At 41.3% G+C, this 19,842-nt stretch overlaps 2 protein-coding genes across 2 annotated transcripts in view; both read right to left on the reverse strand.

Moving 5' to 3' along the window:
* LOC124607240 (ATP-binding cassette sub-family C member Sur) overlaps positions 1 to 19,842 on the reverse strand; it is a 410,012-nt gene that overhangs the window by 326,852 nt on the left and 63,318 nt on the right. The window lies entirely within an intron of this gene.
* LOC124607250 (EH domain-containing protein 3-like) lies at positions 1,504 to 5,716 on the reverse strand. The gene has a single exon (XM_047139529.1). The coding sequence runs from the start codon at positions 5,602 to 5,604 to the stop codon at positions 3,991 to 3,993; it is 1,614 nt and encodes a 537-aa protein (XP_046995485.1). The 5' UTR covers positions 5,605 to 5,716; the 3' UTR covers positions 1,504 to 3,990.

Here is a 19,842-nt window from a genome sequence, read left to right on the forward strand (position 1 = left end):
ATCATCCGCCGACATAAGTAATAACTTTGCATGAACTGAGATCAAGTAGCACTGCTCCAATAAATGATGAATCAATTTAATTTTATTCACATTTTTTTGCAGCTGTGAATGTGACATCCTATTCAATACACAGGCAGTACACACAAAAATGCCTCCAGTCAGTCTTTTCATGTTTTATTGAATTACATAACAAAAACACAAATTTTACCTTACTAAACAGCTGAAAAAAATTATGTATTACGATGATGGACCCGTTGGAACAAGGAAAAAATTGTGACTTAATGTGTTTTCATTCATACTACCTATGTATGAATCATTAAGTGAAATTTACCGTATCTCACATTCAATTTTGATTCAGATCTTTTCAGTTGTGTGGAAGACTGCCACTATTAAGTGCACTATTTTGAAAAAGAGGTAGAGATTACCCATATTTTTAACTTTCTGACCTTTGGATGATAAGAACATGTAAGATTTTAGTTTCTTTATTCTGTAAAGGAGAATAATTTATTTATACTGGGCAAAAACTCTTACATTTGCTCAGGTAACAAACCTGCTGTGAAATTAATACTAGAATGTTTGTAGTTTTACTATTATGGGCAGGTGTCTGGAGGGAGAGCATGACTACAATCCAGTGAAAGTGTGCTAGCATTAAAATTAGAAAGATAGAAACTGCATGTGGCCAACAGCAAAGTATATCTATGAGCACATTCTAATATGATTGCAGATTTTTGAAGAATCATTTACTAGGAACAGTTGAAGAAGGTATTAGAAAATTCCACTAAGGTATGCATGTCCTTTAAGTTTATGCTGTGTACCTTGAAGTAGTGCAACTGCATTTAACTAATATATCAGTTACTGTGAACTCACTATTTTGTTGTGCAGCCCCACCAAATTGTAGAAAAAGCACCAAAAATTGTTTACACCCATCTTTCAAATTTTTATGTTATTGGATTAAGGCAGCTATTATGAAGATGTTCTTCAAATCCTTGCCTCTATATTCAATACATCAGCAGTGTCCACTACTCTACAAGATCCATGTATTCTTACTGTTATAAAACATATTAGAAAATTCCCAAACACACTGACAACTGGTTTTCTGAGGATACTAAATAGAAAACTTGTAATATTTTGGAGATTTACTGGATACATTATTTGCAGAGCAAAGTTATGTGAAAATAACTTCTGCTCCAAGAACTGAGATATGAAACCCCACCAATTCTGAAGAAATTTCTGTTTCCAGTTACCACAGTAACAACAGTATTTAAAGAAACAATTTGTACAGGAATACCACATTGCTCCAATAAATTTACAAGTTGTTACATATACCTCTCCAGAATTCTATTAAAATGAAGCTTCTTTAATTCAGCACATTCATTTGTTAATATCAACTAATACACTTCTCTCCATGTATAAACTGTAGTTTTTGTAGTACTTTGTTACAAACACTATGATGGTATCAAAAGAAATGCTAATGAGCAAATAGGATAGCATTAAAACATAGTATTAAATAAATAAATAATTTATTGAGAATAAATTTTACAATCTTTGGCTTGAAGTCTCAAATGATCATACAAAATACAGGAGATTCAATATTTTGTGCTTTCGTACCACAATTACACAAAAGCTAATGTGAAGAAATCTTTAGCAATGGATGATGATGTTTGGTTTTGTTGGGCACACAATTGCGCTGTCATCAGTGCCCATCTTTAGCAATGGATTCACACATTACAATGTTTCAATCATTGTATTACATTCTTCATAATACCTATGAATCTATGAAACACACACACACACACACACACACACACACACACACACACACACACACAGTGATCACCATAAATGTATCAGATTTTATTGACTATAATGCAAACAACAGGTATTCAGGAGATGTGATCATACTTCATACATACAAAAGTATCACCTAACACAAAAATGCCAGTGCAACACAAAGTTTAAAAACTGTGTTGGAAAGTACTACATGAGGCCTGATAGGCCAAATATATGACAACAACATTCATAGTATGGTAGGTCGAGTGATTTTCATAAGAAAGGGCAACTCCAGTATCTTTTCTATGTATCTATCTACCTATCTATTTTGTTACTGCAATAGGTCCAGATGGTACAGTTTCACAGACTGAGTTTTGGCGAAACCAATATGATAAAATGTAACTAAAAATACAATCACTACTATCAACTGTTGTCCACAACACTACTGAACTATCACATAATCAGTAGCCCTCATATTTGAAAAATGTGCTACAGATATGCAAGAAGTATGTTGGAACACCTATCTAACACGACCAAAATATTTGCTAAAACTCAATAAAGTGATATTTAAAGAGTAGGCCTATTTGCTAGCAACTCAAATACAGAAGACACACTGTTAAAAAATTACTAAAATATCAGGTTCTGACAATCTAAAGACAATTCCAGTATGATTATTAAACAACCATCCTGCCTTTATAGCAGTACCAGTACTTTATGTGACAGTTCATTGACACACACACACAAACACACACACACACACACACACACACATAGACAGAGAGAGAGAGTGTTCAGTTATGTTTAATTATAATATGCACAGTTTGCGAGAAGCCAGAACTGCTCCAAATTTCAACGTTTTTCTTTACAAAATGATGCTCCAGTAAGTTTTACTATAGCCCGTACAACATATCAAATGTACAACTACTCTGTAAATATCATATTCAAATGTTTATCACACCAAATTTAGCTTCACAAGTGGGGCGATATTATGTTGCGATGGAAACAATAAATAAAACAGATTATGAATTCCTCATCTTGTCGGATTGTCTTAATGTTTCTAGATTAGCAACACTAATTTGCTAAGAACATTTTAAGACAGCATCACTTTCATGCCAATGAATTATGTGGTAATTCACACAGTTCTTAGAAAAGAAGGTTACTGAGAAATAACTGAGAAAGCATGGCAGCCTAAAACATGAGCAGAACAACACATTGGAAACTTTTACCTCTCATTCCCTCTATTCAAAAAAGCGCAGGTACTTTTTGGCTGCCCATTGCTTGCTATATCAAGGATGTCACCACTTATGCCAATAGATCATTCAAGAGTCTGCACATGGACTCTTGTTTCGTACTTTTAGCACACTCTTTAAAAAAGTACCAACCTTGCAGCCTTCTTTTTTAAACTTATTTATCACTGAGATTCCTGTAAATTTTGCTTTGGTAATACACTTTATTCTGAGCAGTTCTTTACGATTAAATATACCTATCAGTCAACAATATTCTTCTAAAAATATTTACAATAATGCATAACATATACCTCAAAAGGCTAATACAATAACTCGTCATGGTATAGTGACAGTAAGATAATACATAATCTTCATAATTATGAATAACAAAAATATAATTTGTAAAAAACATAACAAGATAAACATTATTTACTCAGAATTTTACCAGTACACTGGCAAGCTACAAGTTATATCAAATAACGGAAATAAGCATATATATTCTTATAGGAAGGGCACCAGTGAACAGAAATTTTTACAATCACAAATTTACTATTTAAACATAAGTTTCACTCATTCTTCACATAGACAGTACTCATGGCTTGTCTAATGCTTTAAGTATCACCAGATCACAGCACTCTGTTAATGATGGAGCACATACTATTTTTACAAAACTAAGCTGTACACCTATTTAAAAATATTTAAAAATCCTTTTTGCACCCATATTAAATCTTTCCAAATGAAATTTCCGAGTGCTGACTCAGTCTCAGACCACTGAGTTTTCATTATGGGAACTAAAGCACAATATCTGCTAGCAGAGTGTAACTTTTGTATTTTCCTTCACAAGTTTTTAGTGCCAGCCATTAAAATCTCTTTAAAATTTATGCAAAACTATAAAACAGCTTAGAACATTGTCGCTGTGTACCTTTGATATTGAGAGAGTGTGTTTACGACAACCAACGCAATTAAACTGCTGTATTTACATGCACAGAGACACTCAGTTGAAGCTCCTCTTTGAAGGTGGCACTAGATGACTCGGGAGTTCTGATGGCAGATCATGACCATCCACTTTAATGGCAATTAAATGCATTGCAAGGGCAAATTCATCTGAATCTAACGCACCATCTTTATCAATGTCTGACAGTTTCCATATTTTTGAAAGAACTGAATTTGGCAGTTTGGATTTCACCATTTCAGTTTTTGCTTTTGCTCCTGTAACTTTACCATCCACAGGACTTAATGATTCAAATATTTGGTCATACTTATACCTATCTTTATTAACAATCCAGTCAGGCTCGCCTGCTCCAGCATCCACTCCTTCACCCTTTCTGTAGCCAAACGGTGTCACTGTGTCCTCCAAACCTTCCAGAGCTCCATTCTCAACAGGTTTCTCAGATATATGGTTGTGTAGTTGCTCTTCTTGAGGAATCATTGCCATCAGTCTTGATATATCTTGAGCAAGCATTTTATTTACATTATCTATCAAATTGTGTTTCAGTGACTGAAATTTACTGAAATCTTGATGAGCAAGATTTTCTTGCATCCTTTTAATGTCAGGAAAATCCCCTGGTGAAATCTGGTGCTCCCTTTGTAAACGTTCATAGATCTGATTCAAATTTTTAATGAGATCTTTTTTCTTGCTGTCTTTACCAAAAACTGGTGGCATTTCCTTTTTGAGCTCACTAATAATATATGCGTGAACAATGGCTAGCCGAGCCCTTTTGATAAGATCATTAAGCTTCCTCAGGGCAGCATTTCTTGGCAGTGACTGAATGTCAAGAAATAAATCTCTTTCTTCATCTTCAAATAATCTTCTGTTCACGTCATATCTCAGTGGCTGATCCCAGAACGAGCCAATATACACTCTAGCTACTTCAGGCGTTTGTAAGACCTTTCCCAACGACCACATCAAGGCACCATAAACCCTCATTAATTGTTGATGGTCAACCATATCAGCTTTATTAAGGACTATTCTAATTTTGTCATCATGTCCACGCAAGGCTTCAATAGACCTCCTAAATTCATCTGAAATATCTAATTTATGAGCATCAAAAAGAAGAATTATGCGATCGACACGCTCTGCAAACCATTCTAAAACACCTGTGATATCATAGCCTCTATCAACATGCTGTTTCTCACCAGACAATATTCCAGGCGTGTCTACAAGTGAAATGCCTTCAAGTACAGGACTGTTTAACATGGAACACTGAAATCTGTTAAGAAACGCGTTACCAAATTTCGTCAGTGGACGAAATTGTTTCTTTGGATCAACAACAAGTGCGTTTCCAGGAATAACACCATCCGTTTCTCCATGCATGACAGCTATAAATCTGTCAGTCGTTGGTTCGGGTCCAATACGTATACCCGGAAAATCACGTTCCAGGAGATATCTGATAAAAGTAGTTTTACCTGTCGAATACTGACCAACAAGCAGTATCATGGGTTTGGCATCGAAGTCCGGATCATCCAACTGAGGTGAATGAAAATCGTGGAAATGGTACTGCTGTTCCAGTGGTAATAGCTTCGTTCTATAAATTTTCTTGAGCCCTTCTGCAACAGTTTCAAACACTTCTTGTGTCTTACAATCATTCTTACTGAGCCAACTAAACATTTTCTTTTTCACGCGCGAATACGGCACGCAACACAAAATTTCACTGTTCCCTGTCACTTTGTCCAGCTTCCTTTCACGACTGATGTGTCAGAAACACGATAGGTTGTGGTCACAGAACTTCCAACTAAACGCAAAGATTTTATGCACGATGAGCAGGCCTGCCAACACAAGCTGTTACTCGGCGCGCTTTACAGATGACAGCACTAGCCAGTGCTATGGCAGTTGCCGTTAAATATGTTAAGCGTTAAAAATAAAGGTGCTAATTAATTTTCGTGATACAACTAGAACTAGGAGATTTCCGTTAATATAAATAGAACTACACTTAGTTTGGATTGCACCGAAAACAACGATGAACGAAGGTGGAAATTTTATTGCAACGCATCGAGCACTCGGCGTTATCACGCGTAATCTTCCATAATACCCCTTATGAAAACACTGAATGCTCTATTCTGTGATACATTGGATAGTGAAAACATTACTGAAGTACAGTGGAGACCTCTGCGTTCGTCTACGGCGACTTGTCGATAACATAAGACCACACTCACCGCATAGAAGCAACCGGTGTTTTGAAGTACATTTAGCTGCACTCTAGCCATTGATTCCAATTTTACTGGTGACTGCTATTAAATACTTGGCCAACTGTACGGAACTTACAGTATACCTGTAGCGTATTTCTTATTACTCTACAGATTTAGTTAACGTGAACTGTCCCCTGTACAATGCAATGCTGCTTCCTGTAACATATAATCTCCCACGAAAAAGAAGATGAAAATTATTCTTATCCTTAAGAAACTGAAAACAGAACCTGAATAGAGCGCCAGCGCACGGTGTTAACAATAATTATTCTGATAATTGTTCTGATAAATGTTCCAGGCTTAGCGGTCCCCCGTTTGTCGGCCCCATCCCGGGGATGTACTCGGCCAACTGCCACCTCATCCTTTGGGTGGTCGTCAGGGCAGCCGTTTTCTTTTCGGTCGTCCATGTTTAGAAATTTTAATTGGTCTTGTGGAGTCCATCCTTTCCACATGGTCCTTCCAATTTCCTTTTCTTATCTTCGTCTATTTATTTATATCTTGAATTCCCCACTGTTTTCTTGTCGATTTATTTGATTCATTTGTTTCCTTGTCCCACATGGTTTCTCCCGGAACCTGTCTTACACTTAGTACCTTAATTTCCAGGCGAGATCTGATCGAATGATCACACAATACCATGAAATGAAGAAATTTCAGTTGTCTGTTCGTCCATCCTCGGAACTACTTATCCTGCACCCACACAACAGGGAGTCCACATTTTTTGGCATAGACAGACTACAATCGTAAGAATTTTTTTAATTCGGGAGTTTTCCTCGTATATAAGTTTTTATAACATCGTTTTTTCGAGACGAATACAAATTGAACTAGACGGTAGTTCAGTAGCTGAGACATGTAACTTCAATTTGTGAGGAACGCGCTTCAGATTCTCGCCGGACCTAAGTTTTCTTGATTCATTCACACATCATGTTGCGTAGATCCCATCACGTTGGACGACTTTCAGGATGTGGAAAGAGACAAGTCATATACTAATGGGCAGATGTAATCAGTGCAAGCTGCTTCTGTGAAGTATGTAAGAATAAATTATGACTAGTGTAATCTACTCATACTGACAATTATGGCAGTTACTTCAGATGTTTTTTCGTATTTTTTCCCTACATCAACGAGACGAAGGTTCGAATGCTTCGTCTGAAACGGCCGCCCGTTTCCCTGCAGAGTCCATATACTAGTACAATAAGGTTTGCGCTCCATCTTTAATGGTTTCGTCATCGATGGCACGTTAAATAGTAATGTTGCTGCCTTGTTACAGACAAAATAGCTCATGTAGTCATGGACTAAAAAATACAGAGGTGAGAGAATACATTTACGCAGTTGTCAAAGGTGACATCTGGTCACCAGGCCGGCGGAAAAATGCTGGAACACAAAAAAAGGCAAATATGGTCCTGTTTAAAAGGCTTTGAAATGTGCTGCCTCATTCGACTTTCCTCCAAACCATTAAAAATGTTCCCAAAAATTTTGGAATGCAAACATATTCGCGTTCTTTTTAACATGCAACTTTCCTCTCATTCATACGAGCTCCCCTAACTGTAACTCGCTCACACCCACTAGCACCGAGCGAGGTGGCGCAGTGGTTAGCACACTGGACTCGCATTCGGGAGGACGACGGTTCAATCCCGTCTCCGGCCATCCTGATTTAGGTTTTCCGTGATTTCCCTAAATCGTTTCAGGCGAATGCCGAGATGGTTCCTTTGAAAGGGCACGGCCGATTTCCTTCCCAATCCTTCCCTAACCCGAACTTGCGCTCCGTCTCTAATGACCTCGTTGTCGACGGGACGTTAAACACTAACCACCACCACCACCCACTAGTCGATCGCTGTAAGTCGCTGATACCCATCCACCGCCACTTGTCCATTCTCACTCACTCATTCAGCCCAACTCACTGTCATTATTCTTTTTGCGTGTCTCTGTCACTGTCTCCTGTCTCACAGCCACAGACTCCTTCCTTCTGTCCTTCTACTACTGTCTCCTCTCACTGTCCTACTACTACTGTTCCCTCTCACTGTCACAGTTTGCCACTTGCTCTCTCTTACTGCTACTATCTCATTCATTCATTCCTACTGCTGCTGTTTCTTCTCACTGTCTCTGTCTCACTCTTATTCGTTGTCACTATCATAGCCTCGGTCTCTCTTTATCAATGGTTCTCACCCTCTTCCACTTTCTCCTTCTCTCTATTCCCTTCTCACTGGCACTACCTCCTTCACTATTCTCCTAGCGCTCTTGTGTCACTGTCAAATATGTCCCACGGCCAGCGTCTCCGTCTCTTTGTCTCGCACTGCCACTGTCTCCTTTGCTCTTTCTGTACTACAACCACCCTCTACTCTCTTCCAGTACTTATTACTTTTTCGTCTCTTTCCCACTGCCACTTTCTCCCATCTCAGCATAAAAGAGCATAAATATGTTCGCGTGCCAAAATTTTTAGGAAAGTTTTGATAGGTCCACAGGAATGTAGAATGAGACAGTTGGTATTCCACATTACAGTCAGAATCTTTTAAAAGGACTAGATTCGCCTTTTTTCTGCTACAGGAGGACATGTCACTCATCTGAAAAGAACTTCACGAGTCACTAAAATTTTGGTGCCTTCCTTATGTGACAGACAACGGCCTGGCTTTGCCGCAGTGGATAAACCAGTTCCCGTCAGATCACCGAAGTTAAGCGCTGTCGGGCGTGGCCGGCACTTGGATGGGTGACCATCCAGGCCGCCATGCGCTGTTGCCGTTTTACGGGGTGCACTCGGCCTTGTGATGCCAATTGAGGGGCTACTCGACCGAATAGCGGCAGCTCCGGTCAAAGAACACCATCACAACGACCGGGAGAGCGGTGTGCTGACCCCACACCCCTCCTATCCGCATCCTCAGCCGCGGATGACACAGCGGTCGGATTGTCCCGATGGGCCATTTGTGGCCTGAGGACGGAGTGCTTTTACTTATGTCAAATTTAAACAACACAAAGGTAATCTTAACCCTCAGGCCGGATGTTACATGTACAAAAATTATACATTGCATCTGTACTACAACACGTTACATCACTCTATAAAATACGTTTCCGTCTCACACAGGATGTTACTTGCGTATTTTACGAGTACAAATAGGGCAGCTTTGAACCTCCTCATCTCCGAAAAGAATGAAGGTATCAAGGAAATTGTCAAGGTTGTCAGAGATCGAGATCTTAGGAATATACTATAAAAAAGACAGCCTTTTACTGTGCATAGCCGTCTTGAAATCCGCGGCTGTGTCTTGGTACCCACAACTGAGGTGTATCTCGACAAAGATGATAATTTTTTAAAACGGGAAGATGGCGCTACTAGATAAATACCTAGAGAACACACGGGTAAAATTTGAGCAATTCTCTGAGGTCAGCTATTTAGATATCCGCTACTGACGGCAAAAAATGGCTAAGCCGCTTTTCCGTGTTTTCTCAGGAACCGCCCGTGAAATAAATGGTACATCAATAAGTCCCATAAAGCGCACCGTAGACCACTTCCAAAGCAAAAAGAACCAAGCGATTTGCTCTATTTGCCTATGCTGGAGGATGCGTGTAATATTAAAACTTTGACCCTGTGCTGTACGATAGTTCCAGTAAAAGGTTCCTTCTGTTGGGTATACAAATAGTCCCTAGCCCAAAGGCCATCCAAAACACGTAACCCTACCTTTCTATGACCAACAGAGGCCCCGAAAAATCCCGTTTCTATGCGCCGCGTTTTGAAACATACTGGTAGCGCATGCTGTCGCATGCGTGTCGATATACAGGACGGATTCGAACTCTACTTAAAAACTTTGAGAGAAAATTCAGATTTGTACGGTTAAAACAAAACAAAAAACAGTCTCCAGTGGTTCTGTGGGCCTTAACGCTAAAGTACAATATTAGCGTTTCCTTATCCTTGCTGGTACGACAGTTCTTTGGCAGGCGGACTGTGCGCCTGAACTTCGCGCCTCGCACATTACAGATAAAGCGCATGGGCTTCCACAATGTTGACAGAGTGAGACAGTCATCCGAACACAGTTTATTAAAGTTACTCACCTTGCATTGACTTATAGCTCACCCACCAGTAGTGACGGGATATCCAACTGGGTCAATCGACTGTTTTCTTTTTTCCTTCAGTTGCGGTTTTGAGCCTAACGAAACAACCGAGTGAAACCATTCTCTGCGGCCACGTCGGCTGTTTGAATGTTTTTCACTCATTGTCCGTCTTTCAATTGTTTCGCATAATGTGATTCAACCGACTGACACAAGACTCTCACGTTTACCTCATTTGAACGAATGTTTTCACTCAGCCTCCGGGTAGATGTGTTTCTGATGATCAAAAGTACCCGGACACCTATTCATGGACGTTAATATGGCATTTGTCAACTCTTCGCCTGTGTGACGTCTTGAACTCTGTTGGGGACACTTTCAATGAGGCGTATTAATGTCTTTGGAGGAACAGCAGCCCATTCTTCCTCAAGAACCGAAACCAAAGGAGGTAGTGTTACTCGACGCTGGGGTCTGCAACGAAGTCGACGTTCTAACTCATCGCAGAGGTGTTCGATTGGGTTCAGGTCGGAATTCTCGACAGGACGGTCCATTCTAGGAATGTTGCTGTCCACGAACCACTGCCTCAAAGATGCTGCTTTATGACAGGGAGCACTGCCATGCTGATACAAACGGTCTTTGTCTCCGAGCCGTTACTCTACAATACACAGTACACGGTGCTGCAAAATGTGTTCATATCCTTCCGCATTAAACGTTCTCTTCAGTGCAATCAGGGAACCACATCCTTACCATAAAAAACATCTCCACCGTATTTCACTGTTCGCGCTACACATGATGGCAAATAACGTTGTCCCGGCGTTCGCCAAACCCAAACTCTTGCCGGGTAGTGTGATTCGCCACTGCAAATCGCTCGTTTTCAGTCACCCACTGTGTTGTGGCGTCGCTCTTACGTCACCTCAAGTGCCGCTTAGCACTGACTGCAGAAATGTGTCCGGCCGGAGTGGCCGAGCGGTTCTAGGCGCTTCAGTCTGGAACCGCGAGACCGCTACGGTCGCAGGTTCGAGTCCTGCCTCGGGCATGGATGTGTGTGATGTCCTTAGGTTAGTTAGGTTTAAGTAGTTCTAAGTTCTAGGGGACTGATGACCTCAGCTGTTAAGTCCCATAGTGCTCAGAGCCATTTGAACCATTTTTTTTAGCAGAAATGTGCAGTTTATGTGCAGCTGATAGCCAGCTGTGTCCCGTTCTTTTTAACTCCCTACACACAGTAGTTCTGTCAGCTGGACTGCTGATAGTACTTTGGAACTCATCAGCAATTCCTTCTACTTATTTCATGCAATTTTTTACAATCATCAGTAGTACGGTACGGGATCTGAGCACAATTTTGATATCAAATTGATATGCAAATCAACTATGTTGATCAATTAATTACCCCACCACCACCACATCCCCGCCACAAGATGACATCAAGTGTTTCCCTAAGGCGGCACGAGGGTCCCCGAACACTCCCCTCCTCACCCCTCCCCATTCCGCACCTCCCCAATTGGTGGGAATTTCGAATTTTGGCGGGAATTTCGAATTCTGGGGGAATTTCAAAAATGGTAAGAATTTCGTTGTCCCAGGGCTGTGCTGACGTCCCACCCCATCCTCTACCCGGTAACTGGTGGGAAATCTGGCACTCGAACCACTGTTCTCCTGGAAGGAAAACCCAAGTTCCCCCTCCCAACACACGAAAACTGCCCAGATGCAGGAGAGGAAGGTGAGGTTATTGTACTTTTTATTTTGGTTGGAAACCGAAGTAGAGATCGGTCCTAACTACGTAATCAATCATAAATATCGGCGCAAATTAAACAATTGTATGCATACTGCTACACAAAGAGTAGCTAAAATCGCAATGCAGCTTAAAAATTGATGATGCCATAAAACTGGTGTTATCCTCCAAGAAAAAATTTTCACAATATCACTCGAAACTAATGGTAGACGTACTCTACCCCTCAACTACAAGATGGTGGAAAAAAGACTGAAGTGAAAGGCACTCTCTTTACTTTTTTTTGGTCGGAAATATGTTCAGCTGATGAGATGCTGGAGCTGGACAGAGAGATATAAGTGTATCACCTGTAAGCCTACAACTGACGACTGCAGCTATCGCTACTTGAAGTCGGAGTTCACTACAGACGCCTCCCCCTGCATGGCTCGACAATCACCCTGCAGCCTAGGTAATTGAAGCCAATATACACTGGCACAGCTGATGGAAAATGCTTCACTGTTCTAATCACACATTGAAATAGTTGTGAATAGAAAAGCAGCACTTGGAATCGACGGGTCATAATGCAACACATGTACTGGGGAAAATCGCCATCCCCAAAGATTGCAACAGGAGAGAAGGGCAGCAGTTGAACGTGCATTCTCATCGCTGTACAGTCAGGAACTAGCGAAATTATAGAGGCTCCTACCACCCCTCATCCCCCACCTCCCACCCTGCCCTCCTCCACCTACGGTGGAGAGACAGGCTTTTTTCAAACAGCCAGTTGCTACCACACACGGCGCATTTCTTTGTGGCATACCACCGGCGGACAAGTGCGCGGTTGCCGGTCGCACCCAGCCTGCCTTGGGGCGACGGTCCAGACATCGGCCCTTCGCTAACACAAAACGGTGTACACCCACTAAACAAATCTAGATAGATGACGTCAAAGTGTAACTGGACCTTAGTTGGAACAACACACAAACACAGTAGGTCCGTTCCCAACACCTCCGGCAGCACGCGGTTCTGCGGGAAAAACACTTCATTGTAACAAAACAACCGTATTTAACGTCAACGCATCTCTTATGAACGAGCACACGAAACCATAACTGTGACGATAATAAATGACCTTTTTCCTCAGTCCATTTTCTTTTAGTTTCATGTTCAACTGCAGAATACAATTCACATCTCTCCCTGCCCCCTGCCTCCTGTTATTTTGCGACATCCAGAGAAGTGAAAAAAAAAAAACTACATCACCGCTGCCAATCACAGATGACCAAACTGCAGAGGCTGGGCTACACACACCCTATACATGTCCACCTGCGTTGCAGAATGTCCTCATTGCTTCAAAACTGACATCGGAATAAAGAAAAAGAGTGAATTTAAACTCCAAAGGAAAAAAAAGTCTATGTTAAGCGATTTCTTTCAGCTTGATGGACAAATTACATAGTTTCAGAGCGCCCCTCGTGTTTAAATCAGTGTCTGTAAATACATTATCAAGCAAATGCATATTATAAACATTTCAGACACGTGAAATAAAATGAGAGAATGCAGCCTTTCACGTCATTTGTTCACACATCAGAAAAAAGACAATCATTTTGCGTTAGACAACAAGAAGCTATGATTCAAAAGGATGATACTGTTTTGTATACTATAGCAGGTGCTGTTTTACCAATACGATGATATATCACATTGGCATTTACGAAACCAATCGTGAGAGTCTGTCTTGCAACAAGGCTTCCTATAAGATTTTACATCGTCTCTCTCTCTTCAGATACATCGAAAACAAATACTGTCTGCATGCTTACATTTGACATTTTTGCTCAATAACTTCCCTCTACCGATCTGCCTGTAAAGTTCCTGCCATTCAGCAGACAATCATTCACAATAGTAGCAGATTCTTGCATTCTAGTTTTGTAAGCAATTAGATCATTACAGTGTGTTTCACGCAATCTACTCACATATCGGGAAAAACACTATCATTTCTAGATAAGACAACGAGCTATAATTCCAGTGGTGTCTACATTACAATTAGAGGCTATGAAGAAGAAAATAACACAGAATTTGCGGTAACACCTATTTTCAAACACGCAGTCGTGACGATAATAATAAAAACAGGCATGATTCCATGGGAATAGATACTGCTGATTTCTATTAGTTTTATTAGCAAAATCGGTGTAGTTCTGAGAGAACTATCTGCATCCAAACTTTAACCAGCTATACCACTAGTTGTGACAGAACTTCCTATAAGATTTTACCACTTCTCCCTCTTCCGGTATATCGAAAAAAAAAAACAAATACCGTCTGCATGTTGACATCGAGCGTATCACATAAACACATATCGCTCCATTGTAGCATGTGGCCAGTGGTCTAAGTCGCTTGCACAGACCTGTGTAAAGTTTTGTCTATTGTACTGGAGGAAGACCATATCCAACAGACTGTGAATTACAAGAGAGGGTTCCTGTATTGTTCTTTTATAAAGACTTTAACACGTTGTTTTTCAGCTGTAACACATCAAAGCAATGTATGACTACAGCTTTGTACACTGCGATACATTTTGTTTTTCTGTCACGACTTCAAGGTCTGCGTTAGACGCTAAACCAACATTAACATGTTCAGATCCACATGCCCTCATAGAAAGCTGAACATTGCATGGTGTAAACTATGCAGTTCCCACAACACACAGGATGGTAGCAACAAAACATAGAGGCGATGTTCTTCATTGACAAAAAGGTGGAAGACATCACAGCACATGGAAACTGGAACAGTTTGTAGCATGTAGAGCGTTTTCAAATGGCTATCCGAATGTGATGACCTTCACAGTTAATCTCATCTTCCACAATGATAGGGAAGCAGATGTCTCGGTGTTCCGTTTTGAAGAGCATTGTTTCCTCGTTTTGCAGTCACGTACATGATTACTGTTCTGGTGTTGACCATCGCCAGAAGGTGCTATTCACAACAAGTGCGAGGTAGTAGAAATAAAAAGAGGTACTGTTATCTTATTGGTGGAAGGAAAGTGTGGAGGGCATCGCAGCATATGGAAGTAGGACGAGCCTGCAACACTGATAAACACTTCCAAACAACTGTCTGAAGGTGGTGACCTCTACATTTTAATCCCATGCTCCACACTGACAAGTAGCAGATATCCAGTGTTCCACCACAGCTTTCTCCATCTCAACCAAATTATTTTAGTAAATCATTATGGGGTAATCAACAGCATATCAGTGGACATATGTAAATGAATAGCATACCAGTGGGCAGTTGTATTATAATACACACTGTAGTTGATAGCATGATCAATTTTAGCAATTTTACCTGTTGTTAAGTAAATTCACCACCGTACGTTGACACATCAGAATGCTTCCCTAATTTCCGTATCATTGTTAAATCATCCCTCCACTACTTTGCAAGTACCATATACTAGACTGCGAATGAAGTTAGATGACTGCAGTACATCCATTCGATCATACACCAAAATATACCAGACAGTGTCCTATATCGACGCAGTTAGGTTCTCCACATATTTTCAGCAAATCGATCATAATGCAGAATTTACAGTTACGACCAGCCATATTTTCCTGTGTGGATGGACATCACAAAGTATTCTCGCATTTGTAGGATAGACTGACAGATACCCCCCCACATACACACACACACACATTGTCCTTGACCAATTTTCCGTGTAACGCGGTCGCCAATTTGATCTGCAGCTGACCAGAAGTATAACGGTTCTGTACCCCCTACATTCCACGTTTAGTGAAGGAACATGTCGAGCCGTGTCTTTAACTGCTGTTCACTGAAGACTATTGCACACCAATCTTACCCACAGCACCTATCCAAGTGCGCAAGATCTCTCCAGATGCGTGCATGTCGAGGAGGGTAGCATCCCTTACTGGTGTACAGTAGACATTAGAGTGATGCAGTGATATGCCAGATGGTTAAGAATAAACGTTTGGTTTATGCATGAAAGAGCTCCAGACGGATGGAATTTGAAACATTTCACGTAAAAAAAATGGTTCAAATGGCTCTGAGCACTATGCGACTTAACTGCTGAGGTCCTCAGTCGCCTAGAACTTAGAACTAATTAAACCTAACTAACCTAAGGACATCACACACATCCATGCCCGAGGCAGGATTCGAACCTGCGACCGTAGCGGTCGCTCGGTTCCAGACTGTAGCTCCTAGAACCGCACGGCCACTCCGGCCGGCAATTTCACGTAAATCAACTCTGTTATCAATTCTGAAGTATTTTTCCACTGTCTGGAGTTAGTACCAGCAAAAGTACCGGCATGAGGGAAATTATCATAGAGCATAAACACATACTCCTGTGGCTGCACAGTACTGCATCTAAAACTGCTATGTTGTTAAAGCCATATGTTTTCCAAAGTATTGGCCATGCGGAACGCAATGCTCTTAGTACTCTAACGCAGGATATACTTGTCCAACATCAGACATACACCCATCCTGCAAGTTTCTACCCCAATCACTATGACGACAAACCTTAAAATGGTAAAACTACTTATTTCTGCTCTACTCTGACCTGTACCCGCCGCTCGAGCTGCTTATAAACCAACTAGAAAGAAGACAGGAGACTGTTGTTCTGTCCATTAGAAAATTAATGGATTTCATACGTCTTTTCAAGTCGGAAAAGTACGTAACATCAGTCACACTTCCCGCGTCAGCCGTGCTTATTATTAGTAGTAGTAGCAGTTTTGATGGATGCGGCTAGGCCCCGCTAGGAAATAGCAGGAGGAGAAAACGACATGAAATTTTCTATTGTTGATACATTGATTTACCATCCATGCCCTGCTGCATGAAAATGCACACGAAGAAGTACCAACTTTTTACGAGGGAGTAAGCACCAAGATCAGTAGCCAAAGGAGATGTAACAGTCTGATTGCTGTTTACAATAGCATCGCCACGGCTCTGGTAGCATTCCTCTTGCACAAAGAAGTCCTGGTCTCATGTTCGGTAGTTTCGCTCATGTGTTGTATAATATAGCAAATTTGTCCTAACACTACATCTCTCGAGTACACCCTCCTCACACTATTAAAGGTGATGTATGTGGCATCAGTCCACTCTCCTACAGAACATTCTACAGAATGGCTTAAGTCTGATAAATCCATAAATTCTTCTCCTTAACACTTAAGGAATAACACTGCTTGTGAGACCAACCATAATTCAGTAATATCTATATTCGACTATCTTTATTCGACTCAGGATTTGGATACATATTTTTCGCCTGCTTTAATATAGCTCCTCTTTGTAATACTTATATCACATTTGTTGAAGTACGTAGTTACGAAAACGCAAGTTCAAAAAATGGCTCTGAGCACTATGGGACTTAACAGCTGAGGTCATCAGTCCCCTAGAACTTAGAACTACTGAAACCTAACTAACCTAAGGACATCACACACATCCATGCCCGAGGCAGGATTCGAACCTGCGACCGTAGCGGTCTCGCGGTTCCAGACTGACGCGCTTAGAACCGCACGGCCACACCGGCCGGCGAAATCGCAAGTAGTTTACAGGAGGAGGGGGGGGGGGGGGGGGGGTGTTAAAACTGAATGCAGCCAGAGCATAATTTTATAACAAAGACAGAGCATAATTTTTAAGCTTTTCTCGCTCTTGAGCGTCCGGATACTTCAAACACACCTCGATTCCCCACATTTCATGGTACTTTTCCTCTAATTTTATGTATTCCAATCAATTCGTGATTTTACATATTTCATCATATTTCCATCAATTTTACATACATTCCATCAATTTGTAGTTATTATAGCAGGTTTTCCTCGAGTGTTACTGATTTTATGTTATTTTTCGTATTTTTTTCGGTATTTTTCCGTACGTTTATGGTCATATTGCTGGCACACCCATGCGTTATTTGATTTTATACAAGGATATATGCGTTTCCCATATACCACCCCACTAAAAAATCTTAAGAATTCACCTCCTCCCGACGATCTACATGCATGCATTTTGGATAGGAAATCATGAAAGGTTTAGTAACACTCGCCTGATACCTAGATGAGACTCAACGAGAGGTGCAGATTGAAAACTCGTAATCTGAAAACAAATTCATGTACTGCTGCAACACATGAGAGAGTTTGTCTGCAGACTCATGAGCGATGCACTCGATGGAAGCGCAAAGTCTGGCACAGTTCTACTCGTTTGTTTGATTTCCACTCAACCACGTAGGGACCTGCAACAGCGAACTGGCATGTGTACAGTGTTGATTTCTGCTGCTGCTCTGATACTTTTTCCCGGAAGTATATGCTCTTATTGCCTACCAGATGAACTTCGCTATTTTTGTTTATACCTACGAACTATGATACTTCCCCACAACTGTGTCAGGACATCTACAACCATCTTATCCTAATAGTAAGTTATTCGTTGGTTGAGAGTGTGTCGACTGCACTTAGCATCCTCGAACGTCAGAGTTCCCGTTCTCTGTACGTACAGAGTGCGCATCCCCAGCAGCGTAATTTATAGACGACCAGATAACAAGTTATGCATTCGAACCGCAACCGTCCGCTGCTGACAGCTCTACACACATACATACAGAGACTATGCATGCATATTACCAATCGCGAAGTCTCGATTTCAACCACTTGCACGTTATTTTCGACGCTGCTATAGCCCCGAAAATAGCGAAATACTCTTCGTGAAACGATTCTGTAGGGGATGCAAGCACATTTAAATTCATCCTGCCAAAGAGCTTAACATCTTCAATGCAAGTTATATTACCGATATTTCTTAACAATATTGTATAGATTCTCCAGTAATAACAACAAACCAAGGTATCCTGCTGCGCCTATCACACCTCCTTTTATTCTCTTAAAGATCCACGATGATGGCACGTGATCATCCCACTCCCGCTATTTTGTGTGCTAGATGTCCATGGGAAAGATGGAAACAGTCCTTCGTGAGTATTATTCTTCCGTACAAGACAGAACAGCACATTAGTCGGACGGTATAGCATAGTTCAAATGGTTGGTTCAAGTGGCTCTGAGCACTATGGGACTTAACTGCTGAGGTCATCAGTCCCCTAGAACTTAGAACTACTTAAACCTAACTAACCTAAGGACATCACACACATCCATGCCCGAGGCAGGATTCGAACCTGCGACCGTAGCGGTCTTGCAGTTCCAGACTGCAGCGCCTTTAACCGCACGGCCACTTCGGCCGGCCTGCATTGCATTTGCTCTATCTTCTGTATGTCTGTGTCATGTGTGCGTCGCGGATGGCTCCGATAAACTCGACCCAATCCTCTCGCTAATAGATCCACCTTCAAAATCTATCTCAGATGTACCGAATTGCGGATCATCAGGTAGACACTATTCCGGATATAATGCTTGGTGGATCCACCTTCGAATCCTGTCCTGGACGTAGTGCACTGTGTATCCACAACTAGACACCATTCCAGATTTAACACGGGGTGGACCCACATTCTAAAACTAACTCAAGCCTACCCTGGGTCATGGGATCCATCCGCAACACATGCTTAGACATAGACATACAGAAAACGGCCTCCCAGGTCCCCAGACCTCAATCCATGTAATTGTTGGTAGTGGTGTTACCTGAACTCACAAGTCTACCGTGATCGCCTGACCCCATTAGGTATTAGGGATGCTAAAAGACAACATCCGATGGCAGTTTCTCATCATACCTACTGATATGCTCTACAGTGCTGTTAACAACATTCTCCTTCAACTACAGGTATTGCTGATGAATGATGGCCGAAATGCTGATCATTTGTTATAAAGAACATCGTCTTTACTAAAAACCAATTGTTTTGGTTCAAATGGTTCTAAGCACTATGGGACTTAACATCTGAGGTCATCAGTCCCCTAGACTTAGAACTACAAGGACATCACACACATCCATGCCCGAGGCAGGATTCGAACCTGCGACCGTAGCAGCAGCGCGGTTCCGGACTGA

Source organism: Schistocerca americana, chromosome 1, assembly GCF_021461395.2.
Source record: "Schistocerca americana isolate TAMUIC-IGC-003095 chromosome 1, iqSchAmer2.1, whole genome shotgun sequence".
NCBI classification, from domain to species: domain Eukaryota; kingdom Metazoa; phylum Arthropoda; class Insecta; order Orthoptera; family Acrididae; genus Schistocerca; species Schistocerca americana.

Excerpts from the sequence above, each read along its gene's own strand:
- LOC124607250 (XM_047139529.1), bottom strand. The coding sequence starts at position 5,604 with ATGTTTAGTTGGCTCAGTAAGAATGATTGTAAGACACAAGAAGTGTTT.